Here is a 26,325-nt window from a genome sequence, read left to right as displayed (position 1 = left end):
AACATGGGCATGGGAAAAACTCAATGGGGAAAAGAGGAGAGGCAAACTCTCTTGAATGGATGGATACCTTGAGGATTTAGAGGGCTAAGATAAGGAGTTGTAAGGAAAATAATGAAAGGTTGATGAGAGCATAGGAGAGATAATTTGAGGTAAATGTACTCATACTGCAAAGCCTCTCAAATTTATAGAGGCAGAAGCAACATGAGTTGGGAGCTAGTCACCAGAGATGGAGGAGGTCATCAAACCTAAGAAACCAAGAAGATAGGATTGATGGGGTGGATGAAACCAAGTCCAGAAAAAGGCATAGGTGGGAAAGTGAAGATACAGTAAGAGGAGGTATACCATTGAGTACTCTAGAGAGGAGAACTAGTACCCATGGGCACCACTCTGGTTCTACTACTAGGAGGCATCACCATCACCCGAGAAGGAGGGAAAGAGAACATATGCTAGAAGAATTTAAGAAGGCCAAGTCCCCCAAATTTGATGGTGAGATGAAGAAATCTGAAGATACAAAATCATGATTGCTTGGAATAAAAAATTTCTTCATAATTCATAACTATTATGAGAACATGAAGGCAAAGGTAGCGACCTTCAGTCTGAAGGGAAAAGAAGTATGGTGGGAAGATTTAAAAAATGTAAAAGAAATAAGAGAAGAGGAGCTGTCTTCGAGTGAATTTGAAGGGATTTTAAAGAAAAATTACTTATCAGATAGGTACTTTGACAGTAAGGAAATGAAGTTTTATAAGCTCAAAATGCGACAGATGTCAAATGAGGAGTACACCACCAAGTTTCTGGAGTTGTTGAGATATGTGCCTTATCTTAAGGACGAGAAGACAAAGGTTCAAAGGTTCATCAGTCATGGGTTTCCACTATCATTCAAATATCATATTGAATTTGATGAAACAAAAATATTAGAGGATGCCAAGAAAATTGAAACACTGCTACGAGTAGTCAAAACACAGACCTGAATTCAAACGTGATTGGAAGGCAAAGGGAAACATGAAAAATAAGGGAAAATGGCATAAAAAGGAAGGGAGATTACAAGCTTTAGGAAAGAGAGAAGATGTGGTATCATCCAATCCATGCCAACCACAACGAAAATTCAATTAAGCTAAGAAAGGTTGTGTAAACCAGCCTGTGGGAGGGCAAAGAAAAGTCGATGCTAAGGAACCATTGAGATGTTGGACATCCAAAGAAAACCACCACAAGAAGGATTGTCCACATCAGAGGGGTGCAGGGCCATGACTTTACAATGCACAGGAAGCTCAAATTGTGGGAGATATGGCCTGTAATATGCCCAATATCCACACATCAGTGGCTAATTGCCAAGCTAACCATATGGATTCCATAATCGAGATAGAAGGTAAGATCTATAATCAAACCATTTATGTTATGATTGGTTATGGTCATAATTATAACTATAACAACCCAATGCTTGTTGAATGATGCCAATTGACCAAGGAACAACATGAAGAATCCTGGGTGGTCCAATTGGCCACAGGAATGAGAAAAAGAGTGGAGCATTGGGTGAGAGCTAGCCCAATTAAACAAAATGGCATGTCGATTGTTGCCCATAATGTGTTGCCACTAGGAACATATGACACACTATTGGGCATGAGGTTATTCAGGCATCATATGAAGGTGGAATATTACGAAAAGGAATGCCTTGATGAGGCCAGAGAGCACAAAGTATTGTGGGGAAAATTAAATCCCATGATAGTTCGATTTATTCTGGTCATGAGATACAAGAGAACTCGTAGGAAGGGAATTCTCTTATTTTTTGTGAAAATTTCCAACAATGATGAAGCTAACAACAACGTCGGGAGTAATGACAGTGATGTTATGTTAAAATACCCTATCTTGAACCAATTTCAAGATGTATTTCATAAGAAATTTTTGGGTTTCCTCCTCATAGGGAGGTGGATTTCTCCATTGAACTAATACCAGGAGCAACTCCAACATCAAAGGAACCATATAGAATGAGTACCCTTGAGTTAATTGAGTTGAAGTTGCAGCTCAAGGAGATGATAGACAAGGGTTACATAAGGCCAAGTGTGTTGTGATGGGGAGCACCAGTCGTATTCATGAAGAAGAAGGATGGCACACTAATATTGTGCATCGATTACAGGTAATTGAATAAGGTAACCATCAAGAACAAGTATCCCTTGCCAAGAATTGATGACCTATTTGGTCAGTTGTGGGGAGAAAAATTCTTCTCCAAGATTGATTTAAGATCAAGAGATCATCATGTACACATTAAAGATGACGATTTTCACAAGACCACATTACAAACGAGGTACAAGCATTATCAAAGTTTGTGGTAGTTCCCTTTGGGCTTACCAACACACCTGTAATGTTTACGTTTTATATGAACAATGTGATGCGTCCTTACCTAGACATATTTGTAGTGGTTTTTGTCATGACATTTTGGTCTATTTAAAGACCAAGGACGAGCATGAAGAGCATTTAGTTGTAGTCTTACAACTGCTAAGAGATCAAATATTTACACAAATCTTAGTAAAGTGACATCTTCTAGTAACAAATCCATTGTTTGGGACACATTGCCTCAAAGGAGGGGGTAGTTGTTGATCTACAGAAGGTTAAGGCCATCATGTAGTGTCCAACATCGAAGGATGCGACTAAAATAAGGTCCTTCATGGGGCTGACTGTAGGTTTTAACCTTGTACAAAAATTACTTTCATATGAATTCTAAAAACAAAAAATAAACAATGGCGAGAGCATAAAACATAAAACAGATATACACAGAGATTTCCCCTGTATCCCAAAACCAGGACTACTAGATCTATTTTTCATTATGTTCCTTTCAATATTACAATACATATATATACATGTCGAAGCATCCATAAACCCCAATCCATTAACCCTAGATTAGAACATAATCGTAGTTGCCTTGACTGGATCTACAAAATACCATGGACAGAAAACCATCGTACCCAAAACCATGTGTGAAATCCATGAAAAAAACCATAGGTAGTCGCAGAAAGAATATAACACAACCCAAAATTATCCCACTTGTTTTTTTCTTTCCACAGGGGGCCACAAGAGAGCTTAGTCATTGATCCAGCCCTACAACGCCCATTGTTTTCTCTACACCAAGAGAACTTCTTAGTGCTCACAGACTTTGTCAATGCATCTAGAGTATTCTTCAAAGTGTCCACCTTTACCAGCAACACCTTTTGTTCCTCAACCATATCCCTCACAAAGTGATACTGAACATTAATGTGCTTCGTCTTTGAATGATAAGCAGGGTTATTTGCCAAGAAAATTGCACTTTGGCTGTCACAGTCTATCCTTATAGCTCGTTGTACTAACCCCATACTTGAACACAATCTCTGCAACCAAACTGCTTCCTTGCTTGCATGAGTGGCTGCCATGTATTATGCCTCTCTAGTTAAAACTGCCACTACAAACTGTCTCTTACTCATCCAACTGACTGCACCTCCAAATACGTTAAACACATACCCTCTTGTAGATCTTCTATGGTCCAAATCTCCAGCCTAGTCTGCATCAACAAAGTCATGGATTTCCAAAACTTTTTCCAATCCTCGTCTTCCTTGGTAGCACAAACCATAATCACTAGTGCCATGCAAATACCTGAAAACCCGCTTCATTATTGTCCAATGCTCCTTCCCTGGTTTTTACATAAACCTGCTCAATACTCCCGCTGCATGTGCAATGTCTGGTCTAGTACAGACCATTGCATACATTAGGCTACTAACTGCACTTGCATATGGAACACGAGACATGTCATCTTCCTCTTCTTGTGTCTTGGGACATTGTTCAACAGACAACTTTACACCCATAGGCATACGAACCTTCACTGGTTTACTATCTTACATATTAAACCTTTGCAGTATTTCCTCGACATACTTCCTCTGATTTAACTAGAGCTTCCTCTTTGCCCAATCTCGTTTTTCCATTCCCAAGATATAGTTTGTAGCACCAAATCTTTCATGTCGAATTTGGAGGACGATTGGGTCTTCAAATCTTGGATAATTCTTTTGTCATTTCCAACCGGCAACATATCATCCACATACAAGACCAGATAAATAACATGGTCACTTAAAATACACACAATGGTCTGCTTCACTTCTGGTGAAGCCAATTCCTCATATAAATGTATCAAATTTCTAATACCACATAGTTGGTGACTGTTTTAACCCATACAAATAATTTTTTAACTTGCATACTAGTTCTTTCTTACCCTTCATCGCAAAGCCTTCAAGTTGCTTCATGTACATGTGTTCTTCCAGATCCTCGTGAAGAAATGTTGTCTTCACATCCATTTGCTCTACCTAAAAATCAAAAGTAGCAGCAACAGGTAAAAGTAATCTAATAGAAGCTAGCTTGGCAACAGGAGAAAAATATCACCAAAATCAATTCCCGACACTCGGGAATAACCTTTTGCTACCAACTGAGCTTTGTATTTCTCCACCTTTCCTTCTGCATTCATATTCTTCTTAAACACCCAATTGCTACCAATGGGTTTCCTTCTAGTCGACAACTCCACCAGATCCCAAGCCTCATTTTTGTGCAAATATGCCATTTCAGCAACCATGACCTCTTTCCAGAGTTTTCCATCCTCTGAATCTACTACTTCCCTCAAAGTTATAGGGTCATCATTAGTAATAGATAAAGAAAAATTTGAACAGAAAGTAGATGGACTATACCTTTCTGCCTGCCTTCTTTCTCAAATTGATCTTCTCACAGCCGAAGTTTGTGGCTCTTCATCTTTTGATTCCTCTTCTGTTGTAGAGTCTAATTCCTTCTCCTTTAGCTCAAACTCTGTCTTATCAGGTTCCTTTGGTAGGAATTCATGTTTAATAAAATCTTTCACCTCTCTAAACACCACATCTCGGTTGTACACAACCTTCCTTGTTTCTGCATTCCAAAGCTTATAACCTTTTAAACCATCCTTATACCCAATAAAGATGCACTTTTCAAATTTACTATCCAACTTTGTTCTTTTCTCCTTTGGAACATGTACATATGCATCACATCCAAATACCCTCAGATGTGAGAGAGAAGGTTTCTTACCAGTCCATACCTCTTGTGGAGTCTTATCCTCCAACGCTGATGAAGGTGATTTGTTGACCAAGTAACATGCAGTCTCCACCGCCTCTACCCAGAATTCATGTCCTAACTCGGCACCACTGAGCATGCTTCTTTCCCTTTCCATCAACATCTTGTTCATTCTTTCTACAACTCCATTTTTCTTAGGTGTGTATGGAGTATTATTCAGCCATGCTATACCACACTCCTTATAGAACTCTTCAAATTCCTTCTTGCAAAACTCTCCACCGTTATCTGTCCTCAGGACCTTTATCTTCTTCTTTGTCTGGTTTTCCACTAGAGCCTTTAATGCTTTGAACCTATCAAAGACTTCAGATTTCTTCCTGAGGAAATATATCCATGTATTCCTTGAGAAGTCATCTATAAATGATACATAGTTCACAGACTTACCCAGTGATGGAACCGACACGGGTCTAAACACATCACTGTGCACAAGCTCTAATATTTGTTTCACCCTCTTAGAACCAGAGGGGAAACTCACCCGATTCCGCTTCCCATATACACAATTTTCACATAAATCAAAATCTAGAGAGCAATTAGACATACCTTCTATCATACCATTACCATGAAGTATTCGAAGGCCCTTCTCTCCAATATGTCCAAGCCTTTGATGCCATAGCATGGTCTTTTCGCCAGAGATCATTAGACTTTCTACTCCACTTTTAGGAACCACAAAACTGTTGTACCCATCAATAATAGTGCTACCTTGAATCTTGTACAGAGTTCCAATTTGAACTCGCCGCATCAATACCAATGCTCCCTGAACCATCTTGCAAGTATCTTTCTTGAACACTGTTTTTACACCTGCATCATCCAGTTTGCTTACAAAAATCAAACTTATGGCCAATGCAGGAATGTGCAGAACACCCAGAAGTGTTCTAATCCTTCCACCTTGCAACTTCAACTTGACTTTTCAGCGACCAACGATTCTATCCTTACTGTCATCCCCTAAGAAGACATCACTACCATCATATTTCTCATACTCACAGAACCACTCTCTATGGGGAGTGAAGTGAAAGGATGCACCTCAGTCAATCTACCATGCCTCATGATCTACATGTGCACTTGAAGAAGAATCCAAGTACACATCCCCACCTTCATATGAGGTGGTTTTTGCCTCTACAGAAGGATCATCATTAGATCCCTTTCCTTTCTCAGGAGCTTTAGATTTACAGTCCCTTTTGAAGTGCCCTTCCTTTCTGTATTTCCAGCACACCTTTACAGGTTTTCCTAGAGGTTTAGATCTCCCACTCGAGGACTTATTTTTGTTTCTATTCTAGGATCATCCTCATATAGAAAAGGCATCACCATTTTGGCCCTCCATAAGTTTCCGTCTCATCTCCTCCGACAGCAAGGATGAGACTCTTTCATCAAACTTCAAGGCAGTTGCATTGCTACCTAGTGCAACAACCAGAATATCCCACGAATTTAGTAGAGAACAAAATAAACTGATGCACTTATCTTCATTTGAAATTTTAATATCAATAGATAATAACTGGCTTACCACAACATTAAATGCATTCATATGCTCTATCACCGAGTCTCCATCTTTCATCCTCAGGTTATACAACTTTTTCCATAGGAATAGTTTATTCACCTAAGACTTAGATTGGTACAAAGTACCTAAATTGTTCCACAAAGCCTTCGTCAAAGCTTCCCCTGATACATTCAACAATATTGAATTTGAGACACACAATCGTATTGTGCTCTTTGCCTTCCGATCCAACTTCGCCTAGTCTTCAGTTGACATTGTTGTTGGTTTAGTACTCGGATCTACCATGATCCACTGATCTTTATCTACCAGCAGATCCTCCATCTCGAGTTTCCACAACTCAAAACTCTGACCATTTAATTTCTCAATCTCTATCTTTCCACTTCTCACCATCTTCTTTCTCCACAAGAATCGATCCCGCAGATCTTCCACTGAACAGGTTCTACCACAAGCCCGAGAAAAAACCCCTCAGTGGGAAAGGCATCCCCTTGAAGCCAAAACAAATATGATACCAAATGTAGGTTTTAACCCTGTATAGAAATTACCTGCATACGAATTCTAAAAACATAAAATAAACAATGGCAAGAGCATAAAACATAAAACATATATACACAAAGATTTTCCCCTAGATCCCAAAACTGGGACTATCAGATTGATTTTTCATTATGTTCCTTTCAATGTTACAATACATATATATACATGTCGAAGCATCCATAAACCCCAATCCATTAACCCTGGATTAGAACATAATCATAGTTCCCTTGACTGGATCTACAAAATACCATGGACAGAAAACCATCATGCCCAAAACCATGTGTGAAATCCATGCACAAAACCATAGGTAGGTCCGCCCACCTAATATAGGGTCCAAAACAAATTTCTCGGGTGCTGCCCCAAACCCCATGCAGGGGGGCTACCACCCCCCTGCATACCCCTCAACAGGGGCACAGCTGCCCCCCTTGTGACCCCCCATGCGTGGGGTAGTCGTGGAAAGAATACAACATGACCCAACACTGACAGCATACTGCAGAAGATTCATTATAAACTTCTCCAATATTGGTTATCCAATTACAACTTTACTAGAGAAGGGAAATAAGCTCGAATGTACAATTGATTATGTAGCAAGCTTCAATTGGTTGCAGTAGTTGCTAACAAATGCACCTGTGCTACGAATAACAAACCATGATAAAGACATTGTGGTTTTCACAGATGAATGTAAGGATGGACTCGGTGGAGTCTTAATGAAAGAAGGTTAAGTGGTCTATTATCCATGACTTAGAGCTCGTTGCCATTATCCATGCATGAAAAATGTGGAGGAACTACCTCATTGGAAGAATATTTTCTCTAATGACTAACCATGGAGGGTTGAAGTATTTGTTTGAATAACCCAAATTAAATGCAAGGAAAGCTAGATTGTTGGCCATACTCAATAAATTTGATTTCGAAGTTAAGTACATAAAGGGAAAGAAAAATTGAGTTGCTAGTGCACTTAGCAGGAAAGTGAAAATAAACCATATGGCAGCCATAATATCTTGTGGAACTAACCTTGAAGAAAAGATAAGAAAATGCAGGGTAGCATGATGAAAAATATTAACAGATAAAGGAAAAGCTACAACAAGTATGTGAGGGAGAAAAGGACAAGGAATATTACCTTGCAAGGTATGGACTGATTTGATTCAAGAATATAGTTTATGTGTCAAATAACAATGAATTAAAAGAACTCATACTAAACGAGTTTCATACCAAGCCATATTACGACCTTCTAGGATATTAAAAGACCCTCGCCAACATCAAGAAATTTTATTATTGGTCTGACCTAGACAAAGAGGTAGTTGATTTCGTTGCTAAGTGCATGGATTGCCAACTAGTGAAGGTTGAGTGCAATCACCTACCCAGTTTATTGCAGTGCATTCCCATTCTAGAATGCAAATGGGAAGTTATTTATATGGACTTCATTATGGGGCTTCCAAAAACATCCAAACATCATGACACAATCATGGTTGTGCTGGACAAATTGAGCAAGGTGGCTCATTTTGTGGAAGTCAAATCCACTAATTCAATGAGTGAGGTGGCTCAAATATTCATAAAGAAGATTTTGAGATTGATGGAGTTCCCAAGAAGATCATCTCAGATAGAGATGCCGAATTCACTTCAAGGTTTTGGAAAGAACTATTTGTAGGCTTGGGGACAAAATTGGCCTTCAGTACAACTTATCATCAACATACTGATGGGAAAAAAAGGAGGATAAATAGAATCCTTGAAGACCTATTGAGTATATATGTAATGCACTAATCAAAGAGGTGGGAGGAATATCTTCCACTTGCAGAGTTTTCATACAATAATGGGTACCAAGAATCTTTGAAGATGAGCTCATGTTTATGGGAGGAGTTGCAATACTCCTATCAGCTAAAGTGATTCATTGAATAGGGTCCTAATTGGGCCTAACATGTTTAAGAAATGGAACAGGAAATGAAAATCATCAAAATGAATTCAAAGGTTTCTTAGGATAGGAAGAAGAGATTTGTCGACTAGCATAAAGTGCACAAAGAGTTCTAGGTTGGGGAACATGTGTACTTGCGCATTAAGCCCAAGAAGATTTCTCTAAACATTGGCTTATGTGCCAAGATGGAACCACGGTTTTGTGGGCCTTTTGAAGTGTTAAAAAGGATAGGTTAGTGGCATATAGGTTGGCCTTACCCATATCAGTAAAAGTCCATGATGTTTCCATTTTTCTTTGCTTAAAAGAAATGTACATGACTCTAATCACGTGCTTGAAAATGTTGTGCTACAGGTGGATCAAGAGGAAGAGTTCTCGCTAGAATCGAGCAATCGAGCAAGTCAAAGTGCAGTGGAGACACGTTGGGCCCAAGGATGCTAGATGGGAAATGGCTAATAAAATTCAGAAAACATATCCTTTTTTTCTTTCCTAAGTAAGGCAAATGTAAATATAATGTAAATGTTGTATAGAGTTGTGTATATACAACTCCATATCAGTTGTGCTTGGTTTTAAAGGGTGTTTTATTTGTACATGGTTATTGAATAGTGAGGAAGTGTTCCCCAAGGGAGAGGGGTTTGTGACAGCCGGTGGATATTTTTCCTCCATTGTAAATAATTATAATATTATGTTAAAATGGGCTGAGATTTTGGGACATGGATTCTAGAGATGAGGAAGGTAATTGCTTGGGATTTGTTTTAAATTACTATGATGGCTAAGGAGGATGGTAGGTATGCATTTTAATGGGTTGTATTATGCCATTAATGGTTGGACAAGAGCACAAGGGCCATGCTCCCTTGGAGAAAAAATGTAAGCAAGAGAGGACAAAAATAAATTAATGGGTGATGGAATGTGGTTGAGTAGTTATGCCCATAACATGCAAATGAAGAGTGAGAAGTCAGTTACAATTAACAAACAATAAAGAAGGAGACCATGGGGGAGGCGCTACATCACCCAACAAGCTACAAAGTTTCTCTGGAGACTAAGGGAAAAGCATGCAAACATTGGTAAAGAAGAGAAGAGAAGAGAAAATAATTGTTCATACGTGGGGAAGGTACGAACAGATAGACAGTGATAAGAGCAGGAAAGGAATACATAGGAGGCATTGGAAAAATGGGGGTACATACTGTTAGAAAATTATATATTACAGAGCAATGGAACACATAAAATATTGCAGAAATATAAACACAAAAAAATGCTTAAAACAAGAGAGACACGGATATGCGTGGTTCACCGAGTTTGGGATACGTCCACCCCAAATAACCAATCCTTCCTTTTTATTATCCAACAAAATGAAGAGACACAACCTACAGCAGATCCACTGTAATATCCTATGTTTTCTCTCACAGTCTCACCTATCTGTTTCTCGCTCTGAGAATACACATCTATATCACAACCTCAATACAATACCCTCATACAAAGAGAGGGGTTTCCTTCTAGGGCAAAAAACCCTAAACTAAACATAAATTCTACCGTCAGATCATCCGCCTAATGAACGACCCAGATTGACTAGAAATTACCATACTTTTACAAGGCAATTTTACATCTGTTTTTAACTTCAGGGGTGCTGCCCCCGAAACCCCCGCCGGGGGACCGTTGGCCCCGGACCCCCTAGAGGGGGGGGATGGGCCCCCTCAAACCCCCGCGGGGGGGACAAGTCCCCCCCGCACCAACCCGCATGGAGGGGTGTACAATCTTCATGGGGTATACATCCGATTGAAACAAAAACCTCTAAATAATCATGCTCCACACTCAACACATACATAGATAGAGAGACACAGAGGAGCCAACGTATGACTAAGAATTGAAGGAAAATTGAAAAGGAGCAGCTCAGAGGAAGCAAGAAGAAATTCCTACATCACTATAGAGAGGAGAAAGAAGGAAAACTTTGGTTGAGCATGAGGAGAACTAGAATAATTTCTCTCAAGTGAGGGACAATGGTATTTGGATTCCCTATTTTGTTGTAGGGTGGAGATGTTTTTCTTTGGATTCCCTTGACAGCTAAGGTGGAGGCCAGTTCCTTGGATTGTTGGTAAGGATAATTTCAAAGTCTCCTCTATTGGTTTCTTGGTTCTTATAGTGAGTTTTGGACTCCCATTATTAGGTGGAATCATTGTGCTTCTATAACTAAGGGTAGAGGTGGAGCCTTTGGATTCCCTTACAGAGTTAAAAGGTGGAGGTAGGCCTTTGAATTCCCTTACAAAATTGAAGGGTGGAGGTAGGCATCTAGCTTCCCTTGCACCATTGGAGGTGGAGGACCTTTGGATTCCCTTGTTTGGCTAGTGAGTGGAGACCAAAGGCCTTTGGATTCCCTGTTTCAACCTAAGTTTTGGAGAGATATTGGCTTCATGGAGAAGTTGAAGGGTGAAGGTGGCAGACCTCTAGATCCCTGTGAAGGTTGACTGCAGTAATTCAATTAGTGGGTGGAGGTGGTTGGTCCTTTGGAGTCCTTGTTTCAGCTAGAAACATCGGTTCTATCCCTTGAACAAACCTCATCAAGATTTGTAATCTAGCTCAAGGGTGACAACTACAAGAAATATTTGGTTGTATCTTGTCTAAGTTTGGGTGGAGAGTCAAAGTCCCAATCTTTGTTCCCAGTCATTTGAATTTAATAACATGACTTTCTTACTTGTATACTTGATGCATTGAAAAGATGAACATTATTTTTGTGTGATGCATTTATGTCTTAACACCGTTAATGTAGGAATATGCTATTATTGTCTTCCTATGATGAGATGCCTTAGGTATATGTGTAATTCTCATGATTATAAGCGGTCATGAGGAATTTGTGTTATGTGTTGAGAAGCGTAGCAAGAAAGTCTTAATTTGACTTTGCCTTGGTCAAATTGAGAAAATTTGAATTTCCAAATCAACAGACAACTTGGAGGTAGTTAACTGAGGTGACATGGCTCTTGTCACTCAATTAGGTAAATAAATTTGAGTTAGAGGGCTTGGAGTTCAGTTATGTGTGTGTGATTGCTAATTTGTAGCAATCTAGTTCGATTATTTCTAGTTGTATTCAGTTAAACTAGTTCTAACTGTTGATAGAACTAGTTGGAGGTCAGTTGTGCAGTGGGACAATAGTCTAACTCAGTGATCATCTAGTTAACTAGTTAATCAACCAAAAATAGCTAAAGCATGCAGAAAATTTGAGTTCCCCAGCTATGGTGGAGATTCCAATGCATTGTAACATTAGTTGTAGACTAGTCTTGAGTGTGCAGGTGTTGCATGCAGTCAAAGATCTAGCCTTGGGAATAGTGCAATCAATTGGAGGAAAATACCTAAAAAATAGGGCATAATTCCTTAGTATTTGCGCAAGGAATAAGGGCTCAAGTAGTGGCAAAAATTGACTAAGTCTGGGTCAGAACTTCTAATTGAGAAGAGAGAAAGGTTATTCACTTGCAGGTTGAGCTCAGAGTAAGCAAGCAATTGTAATACATTCTCTATTCATCAGATTAACGCAAGCAATCTTAAGGGGTTTTTACTAGTTGGTTTCCCCTAGATAAATATGTGTACTTGTGTACATGATTGATGCATGTTTGTGAATGTTGTTCTAAATTGTGAATTAATTTTTGCAGAGAAGTAGAGTAGAATTGGTGGCTCTCAATTTAGATTAAAATTTCTTGAGTAGTTGCAATTCTATCTCCATATGTCTACATTATGTTAATACATTCAAGAAGTGCATAGTTGTTTGCATGGTCCCATGTGACTACGAAGTATGGTCGACAAAGTTGCTAAAGTGTGTGCATGCCTCGACAGTTAATATATTCGATGAGAAGGCTAGGTTGATGATGGTCTAAGAAGGTGGTTGTTGCACTACTGATTTTTTAGTGGAAAGAAGCTAAGGCATGAGTTGGTGGTGAGGAATCTGACATAGCTTCACTCTGGGTTGACTGAAGGGTACTCGAATTATATGGTTAGTTGGGGCTCGAGTTGACGCTCGGTAGCTAATGTGGGGTCCATTGTTGGTGGACCTAGATGGTTGGTATGGTAGCCATTTGAGGTCATCAACTGATGAGGTTGTGCTTGGTCATTACTTTTACATGTATAGATTTGTCAGCATAGGATAGACTCTCCTAAGGAGCCTGGGACACATTCATCATGACTGACTAGACGAAGGCTTCAACTAGTCTTGTGTAGTCATGTGAGTCGACCGGTTTGGGTCGTTTGCCTGGTATTGTTTGTCGAGGTAAGTTAACTGGTTTGGGTCGCTCAACTAGTATTGTTAGTCGAGGTAAGATGACTTGTTTGGGCCATTTCAAGAAATCTTGTCTAGTTGAGGTAAGTTGACCAATTAGGTCATTCTGAATGGTCTTATCTAATCAAGGTAAGTTGATTGGTTGGGTCGTCTTCGATTGACCCTACTTAGTCATTCTATGTCAAGAGATGAGTATAGGGCCTTATGGCTAAGTAAATCCATTAGAGAAATTTTGAGGTCTAAAAAGGGCCTCAAAACAAAAATGTACAACCAAAATCAACTTTATCAAAACCAATATGATTCAAGATGATGATGTCAACCATGGGGGATTATTCACCATTTTTTGAGTAAAAAAGTAAAAATATAAATAAAAAAACTACTTTTTCAACTTATCTCCCTATAGTTTTACTCAAATTTTGAGTGGGAGCATTTGTTGGATGCATAATTCAATTCCTCATCCAAGGAGTACCCATGTTTCATACTTTCGATGGACCCTCCTACATGAAATTACAATCACGTTTTTCATGTATTTATAATTTCGTGTAGGAGGGTCCATCGAAAGTATGAAACATGGATACTCCTTTGATGAGGAATTAAATTTTGCATGCAACGGGTGGTCTCACTTGAAATTTCAACAAAATTGTAGCGAGATAAGTTGAAAATACGAGTTGAAAAAAATAGTTTTTTCTTTTTTCCCTCTAAAATTTGATTATGTAATATAATATTATTTTATTATTTCCACTATTATTTTATAATACTCCTTAGGAGGCCCATTTTAGACCTCAAAATTTATCTAATGATTCAAGAGAGATAGCTCTCTTTTGTATAGCTATAAACATGCATGTAATTCCAAGTCAAGTTGAGGGCTTCGAAAGCTCAAGAGAGGTAGCACGTTAAATGTGTGTCTATATATATATATATATATATATATATATATATATATATATATATATATAGATATCGTTGAAGGGATTCACCTTTGCTAATGTTGGAGAGGATCATAGAAGACTTTATATATATATATATATATATATATATATATATCGTTGAAGGGATTCACCTTTGCTAATGTTGGAGAGGATCATAGAAGACTTTGAACATAGGTTTTTACGTTGGTACAAGCACATTTACTGATGAAATGCTTAATGGATTTCGTGGCCTTGGTGCATTGGGAATTGTGGTGGTTGAAGAGATGGAAGGATTCAGGCCTATGTAAAGTCAGGAAGAGATTTAGAAAAACATCTAAGTATAAAAGCTTGCAAAACAAGTTGAGAACTCGTTGGTGGGACTCACAAGGCCAAGTTCGGCTAGTTGGCTAGAAAAATGGAATAGAAATCAAATTTGGCCTAACAGCTCGAGTACTGGTGGTTCGACCCTAGTCGGTAGTCGGAGGTCAGTAGGTTGGGCTAGAAAATTTAGTAAGCAAGTTGTAGGTCAGGCAAGTTGGCCAGGAGGTGAATTTCGGGGCAAGTTTATGCTTGACCAAAGGAAAGAAATCAGCCTAGTCGAGGCTCGATGATGAGTTGGGGATGGTCTCAATGATGAGTTAGGGTTAGTATTGCAGTCGACTAGGCTGCTATTCAAGGATCAGGTCAACCAAGGCCTAGCGAGCTAGTTTGGAAGGTAGTGTTGTTGGGACGAGCTGGCTAGGTTGGGATTAGGACTTCGGTTGATTTCACGTTCTGTGTTATTACCCGAGATGGCCGACTTCCGACTATGCCAAGGATGCATGTAGTTTACGTGGATTCTTGGACACTGACATAACGACCATGTAGGCACCAAGCAGAATGTCATGTGGGTGCCATGTGGGAGCCACTAGTGACGTGACAGGATTAAATAGGCCTGATTTAACATGGTCACAACTCTTGATCCATATGTCGGATTAAGGAAAATTTTACATCATTGGAATAGTCTCGACAAGACAAACACAATGGAATTGTTTATTCTGGGTTTTGAGAAGATTGAAATTTTCTGACCCCGTTTCCATAAATGAACCGTGGAGGTTGAGTCATCATAGTAACTGCCTCCTTCTACTCTTAGTATGGGCTATGGGTGGTAAGGGGGTATGTTACACTTACTTTGTAAATAGGCTTTATTTCGATACCACGTGCCCAAAAAACCACAACTCACTTCATATCACATTTGTTCATGTTACATTTTTTTAATTAATCAATTTAATTAAAAGGGAAAAATGAAATAACTACTTTACAAATGAATTTCAATCTTTGATTTGTGTATACTACTATAAATACTCTAGAATATTTTGTAGAAGTTAAATCACTACCATCCACCTAATAATTATTGATAATTAAATTTAAATTTTGGAAGACTTATTCCAAAATAAAAATTAACAAAATTATAACTTTTAAATTATTATTATTATTAATTACAAAAAGAATTAATATCTAAGTTAAACATATATACATTTTAAAAAACATGTAATAAGATTCTTAACGATGGAGATTCACCCCCACTTTATCATGGTGATTTTTAATCTATAAATAGGCTTCGTTACAATATCATAGGCCAATACATGGCATATAAATGCCAAATGCCCTAAAACCCATATCTCATTTCATATGACATTTGTTCATATGACATCTTTTTTTAATTAATAAATTTAATTAGAAAGGAAAAAGTGGCATAACTACTTTGGAGATAAATCTCAACCTTTGATTTGTGAATACTATTATAAATATTTTAGAATATTGTGTGGAAGTGAAATCCCTACCATACACCTAATAATTATTGATAATTAAATATAAATTGTAGAAGCCCTATTCTAGAACAAACTCGCCTATTGGTGTAATAAGTGAAAAATAAGTATATTTACAAGAGTAAGTTAACAAGTGGATAGATTCAACTTTATTTATTATTTTAAATGAAGCAAATTTCCACCCTAATTTTTTATATTTTTGAAATTCCAGTCATTTGAATCTTTCAAATTGAAATAAAATCCTAAGATCAAAGCTTTATAGCTAAAATTTCCATTAATTAGATAACAGTATATAACTTTTATTGGAAATATTATTAAATTTAAGGGAAAAGTTAAATTTATCTAAATTTTAACCACTCAAATAAAACCCTAATTCAACGAGAAAAAATACATTGAATTTTTTTAATAAAAACCCATAGAACATGTGTGTTATCAAAAGTTATGAACAAAGACAATCATGATGCAAAAAAAGAAAAGAAAAGGTGTGTTAAATTCAATGAACCATCTCTATATCAATAAGTATTCGAGTTAAAGAAATTAGTGCATGATAGCAACACAAATTTACTTTGAGTTGTAAATGAAATCACAACTACTAACTTACTAACTTCAATGTGGTGAAACCTTTATCTTAAATCATTTGCAAGTTAAGATTTTCTTTTGAATAAAAGGGAATTAAGATTTTTTTGTAAGAGGTTATGGATTCAAATTCAAAGGGGTAGAATATCTACTTTCATAGATTTTCTTAGTGAAATCATTATGAGTAGGGGGTCCATTGTCCCACGAACAAAGAAATCTCATATTCCAATTTAGTGTTTGATTTGATTGTGACCTTAAAATTAGATTATTATTACTATATAAAAAAATAGGTAAAACAACATAGTTGATGGAATAATTGAATTAGTAAAAAAAATAATGAAATGTTTAAGAGAGAGAAAGAGAGAGAGAGAGAGTAGATCCACCTGAAGGGATCACTTCGAGTCGGTTCAACCATGGAGCGTAACTCCAAGATTGTCGAGAGAATTGAACCCATGACCTCTCAATAGAAAAGGTACCTTAATATCGAGGACTCAACCAATTGAGCTAGCCCTTGAGCCTTTTTATAAATCTTCCTATTATTCACAAGAACCAAGGAAGAGTTACATAGTCAACATAGTTGATATAAACATTACATAGGCAACTCCCAAAGGAGAATCATGTCAATGAGACTTGAATCTCGGGTGAGAAGGTTATCATTAAACCCTCCTAACCACCTCAGATACACTCAATTGACAAATGTTGTGTATGTGTGTGTGTGTGTGTCTTCTTAAAGGAATCAGAGAGAATTAAAATACCTTTCACGTAGTTGTAGGCAATTGTAGGCCTTTAGATTGCATTACCCATAACCTAAGGTGATTAAACTTGTTGTAATGAGAAACAATTGAATCATATGAGATACATCATCCTTCGGGGAACTTAACACATGGGTACATGATAACACAAAATAATTAAGAATGAGAGTAAACTATAATGAAAGTAAACTGTAACGTGTACTTGATATACAACCATTAAATGCTATAAGTTGCAAGTTTTGACAATAATTCCCATCATAAAATCAAAAGGAACTTGTATTGTCCTGATATATAACCTTCAAAATGGCCATTTAATATTATAATGCAGAAGTTTTGACAAAAGTTCCAATAATAAAATTAAAAGGAACATGTATTGAGTGTGAGCAAATGTAATTGGCCCGTGGATGCTACAGTACGCAAACCCTCTATGTTTTATTTCTCTTTATCCATTCTTAGCTACTCATCTTATCTATGGAACAAAATGTAATGGAATAGAATGAAACCTCTTTTCCTACCAATGGCCCAGTTATAATATAACCCAATGGCCTATCCCCTCACACCTAATTTACTATGGAATTAGAAGAAAACTCTTCATTACTATTTATAAATGTGTCGGTCTCATGAAATCTTGATGGTTCACTTTCTCCTCAAGTGAATTGCAAAAATAACCACACTGGATGGTACCTCCATGCACATTCCCATCACCATCATGACAAAAAAATTGTTGTCTTGGAGAGCCTCTTTACTAGGGCTATTTGCATTTTTAATCCCCATTTCCTCACCAAAGAAAAAACACATCTAACAAAATCCTTTAAAAACAATGGATATTCCCCACCTGATTAAACAAGGCATACCAATCAACTTGATTCCCTTACTGTAAGCAACTTTAACCCCCCCCCCCTCCCTTCGCCCCGTCGAACTATGGTTTCACTTCCCTATATCAAAGGGACCACTGATCACATTTCTAAAATATTAGCCAAGAAAAACATAAAACTATGTTCAAACCCTTGTAGTAGTTATCCCACGTGTATTATCGGAATGTAATTTCTCAATACCTCATGTTATATAATATAGGTTAGGCAGTCCCATAAATCACACAAGAAAAAGATATATGATAGTCTTATCATTGTAAAGTGGTGAAGCATTTGTGGTGGTGCTCTTGTAAGATTGGATATTTCTAAAAATATTTAAGGCATTATAACATTCCCGTGGATGTTTCCCCAATTGGGGTTCTACCACATAAATGCAGTGTGTGCTCTCCTTTTTCTTCTTCTTTCCATTGATTAAATGTTGTTATTATGCTTATAGGAGGTTAGATTAATAAATATCTAACTTGTTTATATTGTTATATGTTTATGCATATTTTCAATAGTCTAACAGTGCCAAGGAAACTTACTACTCGTCACCTTAAATTCCTCTTGCTTCCCTTGTACTCCCTCTTAATTCACTACACTCGTGTGTGAATAGAGGTGGCATCCTCCTTTCATTAATCCCACATTTATGGGTTGCACCCTTCCCATCTTCCTTTATAATGAGACCATCACCTGACTTGACACAAAGCCAGAAGACTTGGATTTGATCTATAATGTACTTGATACGAAGTGTAAACTCTCTTTGTTTCATAACTTCTACGGTGCTTTGTGAGGTCGAATATGATGACTTGGTGTTATATGCTCTATTAATTGCATTATCCTTTCAAGGGGAGGCCATGTTGCCATCAGGTCCTCAAATTTCCCTTTTAATACATGCCTTCCTATGGTTATGATGCATAGGATTTGTTTCTTTTTAAAAATACATAGTTGTGAGCCTTATGGGATTTGAGAGAACCTGAGTTGTTTATTTATGATCATGTCACCTAGTCCTAGGTTGCACCTTCATCAACGTATTTATTTGCCTCCTCATTATGCTCATGAAACATATGGAAATATGATATTGAGGCTATCCCTTCCACTATTTGTCGAATTCGTTTCATGAGATTATCCATTGCTTCATCTTTTAGACAATATCCTCTCACCAAGTGTTGAATGAGGAGAGAGTCCTCCAACTCCGTGAGAAAGGTGACTTGATATTCTTTGGCAATCTAAATCCCGTGAAGAAGAGCATAAACTTCAACTAGATTGTTTGACATACATCCAAAGCCTCATAAAGACATTGCTACTTTTACTTCTTTAGAATAATATAACACCCCTCCTGTCTTGCCTACCTTTTATTTTTAAGCAAATTAATATATATATATATATATATAAAATCTAATTAAAATTTATTATTATTTTGGGGGGACGGCGCTTAGGGTTCACGGGCGCGTTTGCAGGCTAGGGTAAGCAGACGGCGCAGCACTCCAGAGCTGCAGGTGGAAATCGTGGAGCAGAAGTCGAAGAGAGGCACGGCAGGCGGATTGAGCAAGGTAATCTCGAAGCATAAACGAATTTAAGTGATAAGTTTTCAGCAGAGAGACAAGGTTAAACATTAAAAGTATTAGAGCTGAGTAGGAAATGGAAAATCGGCAGGGGAGGGGAGAGATCCCCTGCTATAAAAATGTTGTAGCAGGTGAAACCAGTGCAAGCGGAATGCAGCGTAATTAGAAGGAAAACTACGCACCAGTGATGGGTAACCTATGGCAAAAGAGGATGGGTGGGAAATGCCTTCCAAGGGCACAAAAACAACCTAGATATGTCATTACCTGCAACAAACTTGAGGAATATAACTGCTACATGAAGGACCATGCACTGATATGCAATTTTGTAGGGTATTGGCCAACTGAGAAAGAACTGTACAGGTGGATTTATCAAAGGTGGAGACCAAAAGGACATATAGATCTGAAACTGGGAGAAAAAGGGTTTTTTACAGCCATCTTCGCGAATCTGGAGGACAAGGAAAGGGTTTTTGAGGAAGGACCATATTTTATGAACAATGCAGGTCTGTTTATGAAATACTGGGAAGAACGATATAACCCTGAAAAAGAAAGAATGCTAGCCGCCCCAATCTGGGTTAGATTGTTTGGTTTACCAGTGGAATTTTGGGATCCTGAAATACTAGAGGGGATTGGGAAAACAATCGGGGGCTTTGTCAAAATAGCAGAAGCAACAAAGCGAGGCAAATATACATCATATGCAAGGCTCTGTGTATACATGAATATAGCAGAACCCCTTCCAGAATATATTGAGCTGGAATATCATGATGAAATCTGGCAACAGCCAATAGACTATGAACATATTCCATTCAGGTGTCGAAAGTGCCATGAGTACGGCCATCTATATAGACAATGTCCGCTGAATAAGGAGGAAGGGTTAAATAGAAATCAAGAGGAACATCAAAGAGAATCAGAAAAAATGGAGGAGGCAGATAGGGACTTTCAACAGGTTACAAGAAGGAAGAAACAAGGCAAAGAGGGCTCCAAAACTCAGACACAAGAAAAGCCCCTTAATACAGCGAGTCAAAACAAGTTTCAAATCCTCCAAGACGAAAACGAGGATTATGAAGTGAACCTGGAGGATGATGAAGATCTTGGAAATACGCCAATGGAAATAGTTAAAGAAATTAAGGGAAAAGAAACAGATACGGGGAAAGCAGCTGAAGAACGGGCTGTGGAAAAGTCAGAAACAGTAACAAACCAAAGCCAGATGGAAAATGAGGTGGAGGAGGAAAAAATCATGAAACAGTTAATTCAGGAATGGAAAAACCTGGATAGCAGATTCATACCAGAGAAACAGAAACAACTGTACAAAGAAGCATTTCAAAAGTACAAGGAAAAAAAAGGGGAGAACATGGATAAACAGATAACCATAGTAAGTGAACAGGAGAATGGTCAGATTGGAATGGACGGCTCTGGCAAAAACAGCAGGAAAAGAGGACGGAAAACGTTGAGTGAAGCCATTCAGACTGTGGGAGAAACGCTGATAAACTCAGGTAAAGTGATACCTCTGTCAGAGGTATTCTTCCCCTCCTATCAAAAGTTTTAAATGATTATCATCAGCTGGAATATTAGGGGTCTGAATAGTAAAGGAAAACAGAGGTACATGAAAGAGAAATTGAAAAAGGACAAGCCGAGTATTATGATTCTTCAGGAAACGAAAATTACAGTGCAGCAGTTGGAAGAAATAATCAACAAAAATAAGCTTCAATACGAAGTTATGGGGCAAGATGCTATTGGATCTGCGGGAGGAATTGCAATTTTGTGGAACCCAAACGACATCATCCTAGAAGGCTGGACCAGTATGACCAGAATCCTTACAGGCATTGGTAGAATAGTAGGAACGAAAGAAAAGGTAGTCATCTCAGGGGTTTACGGCCCACATTCCCCAGGAGAAAAAGAAAGCTTTATAAAAAACATGAAAGTAATTCGTAGAATTTATCCAGAGGCTGCATGGGTTATAGGAGGCGATTTTAACTTAATCCGATCCCTAGAGGAGAAAAAAGGAGGGATAAGAAAGTCAGATCAATACATGGATATGTTCAATGATATGATAGATGATTTAAGACTTGTAGACATTCAAACTATCAATGGAATCTGCACCTGGAACAATAGGAGGGGAGGCAAGAATCAGATAGCATCGAGACTTGATCGCTTCCTAGTATCAGAAGCTATTATGAACAAGGATGTTTTCGTTGAAGCGAAGATCATGCCATCTCTTGGATCTGACCATTGGCCTATCAGACTAGAGGTGGATATTAAAAGGAATCGTGGAAGGAGACCCTTCAGATTTGAAGCCTTTTGGTTAAGGGACCCGGGATTCATAAAGAAAATGGAAGAATGGTGGACGCAAAGTACAGTTCAGGGTAAAGGAAAGATGCATACATTCCAACTGAAACTTAAAGAGTTGAAAGGGAGAATCAAGAAATGGAATAAGGAGGAATTCGGTAACATTATGGAAGACAAACAAAAATTAGAGGGAGAAATGGAATCACTGCAACAAAAGATAATAACAGAAGGTAGGTCAGAGGAGAGCATTAGAGAAGAAGGGATAATTCTTGGAAAACTAGAGGAAAGGCGAAAGCAAGAAGAAATTCTATGGAGGCAGAAGTCAAGAATAAAATGGTTAAGGGAAGGGGAAAGGAACACAAAATTCTTTCATCAGGCAATGATTCAACACAGACAAAGAAACAGGATATTATCCATCAAAGACCAGAATGGCGAAAGAGTAGTGGAGCAAGAAGGAATCGAGCAAGTGCTGGTGGAACATCACAGAGATATCCTAGCAGAACCTCTAGTTGACAGATCGGAAGCAATAAAGGAAATATGCTCGGCCATTCCTCGATTAGTTACAGAAGACCAAAATAAGGCTCTGATGAGAGCTGCCAACTTAGAGGAGATAGAAGTAGTAAAATCCATGAAAAAAGGTACAGCTCCAGGTCCAGATGGCTTCACGATTGAATTCTACCAAGCGGGATGGCATTTTTTGGGAAGAGAAATCCTAGAATTGATAGAAGAATCTCGGATGAACCAGAAGGTATGGCCTGCCATTAACTCTACCTTCTATGCTCTGATTCCTAAGAATGATAATTTAGAAGATGCCAACGGTTTTAGACCCATAGCATTGTGTAATGTTATTTACAAGATAATAACAACCTTGATCGCCAAAAGACTGAAACCCTTGCTGGACAAGTTAATATCTACTGAACAAACGGGTTTTGTAGAAGGTAGACAAATCCTAGATGGCCTTGTAGTAACCCAAGAGGTTATCCACTCATTAAAAATGAAAAAACAAAAGGGCATGATGATTAAATTAGATCTGTCGAAAGCTTATGACAGACTGAATTGGAAATACTTGGAAGAAGTCCTGGAAAGTTTTGGCTTCAACAAGAGATGGGTAAAGTGGATTCATAGTCTAATTTCAACTCCGAACTTCTCCATACTTGTTAATGGAACCCCCTCAAAAACTTTTAATGCGTCTAGAGGAATTAGACAGGGAGACCCATTATCTCCGTTTCTTTTCATATTGGCAGCAGAAGGCCTTGGTAGATATATTAAAAAAGAACGGGCAGCGAACAAAATCAAGGGTTTGCAGCTATGGGGTAATAATCTGCCCTTAACCCATCAGCAATTCGTTGACGATATTATGTTATTTGGGGAACCAACTGTAAAAGAAGTGAGACAGCTGAAGAGGATTTTGGACTTATTTGCTAAAGCTTCTGGACTGGAAATTAATAGAGACAAATCCTGTGTTTTTATATTTAATACTATGGAACAGATTAAAACTCATCTTACAAGACTGATGGGCTTTAAGCGAGGAGAGCTGCCTACGAAATACCTGGGGAATTTATTGGACTTCACATCCAAAAAATTGAAAAATTGGCAAGGAGTCTTGGACAAATTGAGAAACAGAGTGGCGAACTGGGCTTTTAGAACTTTAAACATGGCAGGAAGGGTAGTGCTGGTGAAATCAGTCCTCCAAGCTATTCCCATATATCCTCTGTCGATAATGGCGGCCCCTTTAGGAGTCTGTTCAAAGATTAGAGAGATCATGAGAAAGTTTATCTGGGGAGGGGCGAATCAACAGAAAAAATGGGCCCTAGTTTCTTGGAAACACCTAACAGAGAGGAAGGAAAAAGGAGGATTGGGTTTACGCGACCCGGAAAAACTCAACAAAGTGTTAGGAGCGAAGCTCTGGTGGCGATGGTTAAGAGAGGGTAATGACCTGTGGAAAGCCATTTGGAGACTCAAATACAATATGCCAGACACAATAGTTGACATTTTAAGACAGAGAGAAACCCCCAAGGGTTCAACAATCTGGGATCTAGCTCGACAGAACAGAGATATAGTAGAAAACCATACATTCTGGGAAATTCGAGGCGGAGAGGAAGCCAACTTCTGGGATGACAAATGGCAGCAGAAGGAAAAAATGAACAAAATTCAGACGGTCCAACAGCTTCAGGAAAGAATAGAGGGAAATCGAAAATGTGTCAAAGACTATTGGAAAGATAATGAATTGGACGGAATCTGGAGAAAATGGATAGAACCAATTGAATGGGACGGTGAGCTAAATCAAGAGCAACAAGAAGCTTACATGAAAGAGGTGGATTCCAGGAAAATTAGAGCTCGTACAGGAAGGGACATTCTTAGATGGGGGAACTCCATGAAAGGATCTTTCACCGTCAAAGAGGCATACTACTTAGCGGACACTCAGGCTATAAATGAGGAGAATCTTGAATGGAAGATTATTTGGGGAAGCAACTGGTGGCCGAAAGTATCCCTATTCATATGGCTTGCAGCTAAGAACAAGATCCTAACTTGGGACAGAATTCAAAAAAAAGGCTTCAGTGGACCCTCAAGATGCTGTCTCTGTAAAAACGAAGAGGAGACCCGAAATCACCTCCTAATTAATTGCTCGTTCACTAAGAAATTATGGGTTGATACAAGAAAGATATTCGGCAAATCTGAGATAACTCCCAGAGACATTAACGCAATAATTTTCCAATGGAATAAAGAGAAATTCCAATGTAAAGTTGTTAGCAGAGCTTGGGATCTTATTGCAGGCTTCGTGCTATGGATGATATGGAAAGAAAGGAACCGCCGAATATTCCAGGACAAAATAAAGGATTCAGAAACTATATGGAGACGAGCGGTCAGTCTAATGAGGGAAACAATCTTGGTGGAGAAATGGGACGTGGAGGACTGGAAGGCTAATCAAACTGAGGAGATGATCCTGAACAGTTTAAACTTAAAATATGAGATGGTGTATCATAAGCAGGACATCAGGCATAGTGCGCGAATCCAAAATTCAGATAAATTTATTTATCCCAGAGATAACTTCATCAAATTAAACTTTGATGGAGCATCGAAAGGGAATCCTGGCAATGCTGGTTTCGGAGGCATATTTCACGATAGTCAGAAGCAGGTAAGGTGGATTTACGCTGAATGGGGCGGGGAAATGACGAATAATGAGGCTGAATTTTGGGAAATAGTTGGTGACTCCCAGATCACGATTGAAATATTGAAGAAACTTAGCAATGGAAGAGATTGGGAACGAATTACAAGCAGCTGGAGAACTGCCGGAATTGTCCAAGAGATAGCGGGTCTGTTAAAAAGGATAGAATACAAATTAGTTAATCATGTAAGGAGGAATGGGAACCGCGCGGCCGACTTCCTGGCGAACTGGGGTTGTAAAGGACGAGGCAGCATTGTAGACAGCCAATGGAAAGCGGTGTGTGCCAGCAGAGATTGGGTAGACTTGGCAAAGATTATAAATGAAGATCATGATCAGGCAACGAGCGAGAACGCCAGGATTAATGAGCTGGATAGGTGAGCGGGACTGGAGATCTCGGTTAATGAATGCAGGTCAGTATGGACAGAGGATTGATATGATGGTAATGCACAATGCAGTACACCGGCGGCGTGCGTGGAAGGCATCTCAGGATCACCCCCACCGTGAAATAATTAATGCGCGCGATCGGAGAGGATGGTGGAGCGGTATGTCAGAACTTCAGACGGTAAATGATAAACAAGGAATGATGGCCAGAAGAGGCATCATCCCGGATAATAAACGGCGGCAATGCAGCGCCGATATAGTGGCATACTTCGGGGGCGGAAAGATAATAAGTACCCAGACGGGTAAGGGAAGGCAGCAGACTAGTTTCTCCCCAATTCAGCGAGCAGAGGTCAGAACAGCAGTGAGACAGCGAGACAGGAGAGTTTTTAGCCGGCACCAGAGCATACCCCGTGGCATAATTGGAGATAGCATGGAAACCAGGATGAAGTCTAGGGTGGCAGAGGAGCTGAATATTGCAGCTGACAAGAGCAGGGACAGGAAAGGCAAGGCTGTTGCGAAAGAGGAGCTCCCGGCCGAAATTTTTGAGATTACGGACGAGTCTGAGGAGGAAGAACCCCGCCGCGAAGCTAACAGGAAGTTTAACGCACAGGGCAGATCAGCAGGCGGTGGGAACCAGCAGTCGAAAGAGGATCAGCCAGCACCGCAGATGGAGCGCGTAAGAAGATACGGCATGAGAAGAAGTGATAGGGGAGCGGGAAGTAGGGTGGATACGGGCGGCAAGAGAGGTCGGGGGCCG

The 26,325-nt window shown here is 38.9% G+C and overlaps 1 protein-coding gene across 1 annotated transcript; it reads left to right on the top strand.

Annotated features, from left to right (window-relative positions):
- The first annotated feature begins 20,033 nt into the window (after positions 1-20,033).
- On the top strand, positions 20,034-25,565 carry LOC149226068 (uncharacterized). Its single transcript, XM_089380094.1, has 3 exons — positions 20,034-20,914; positions 21,014-21,228; positions 21,403-25,565. The coding sequence occupies exons 1-3, from the start codon at positions 20,034-20,036 to the stop codon at positions 25,563-25,565; spliced, it is 5,259 nt and encodes a 1,752-aa protein (XP_089236220.1).
- The last annotated feature ends 760 nt before the right edge of the window (positions 25,566-26,325 follow it).

Source organism: Pinus tabuliformis, chromosome J, assembly GCF_031772625.1.
Source record: "Pinus tabuliformis cultivar Carrire ecotype Pingquan chromosome J, CPIR1, whole genome shotgun sequence".
Taxonomy (NCBI): Eukaryota; Viridiplantae; Streptophyta; class Pinopsida; order Pinales; family Pinaceae; genus Pinus; species Pinus tabuliformis.
This window is presented reverse-complemented; position numbering and strand designations above follow the sequence as displayed.

Excerpts from the sequence above, each read along its gene's own strand:
- LOC149226068 (XM_089380094.1), top strand. The coding sequence starts at position 20,034 with ATGAAGGACCATGCACTGATATGCAATTTTGTAGGGTATTGGCCAACT. Across the intron at positions 20,915-21,013 it reads GAAGAACGGGCTGTGGAAAA|ATTCATACCAGAGAAACAGA; the intron begins GTCAGAAACAGT and ends CCTGGATAGCAG. Across the intron at positions 21,229-21,402 it reads AGAAACGCTGATAAACTCAG|TGCAGCAGTTGGAAGAAATA; the intron begins GTAAAGTGATAC and ends CGAAAATTACAG.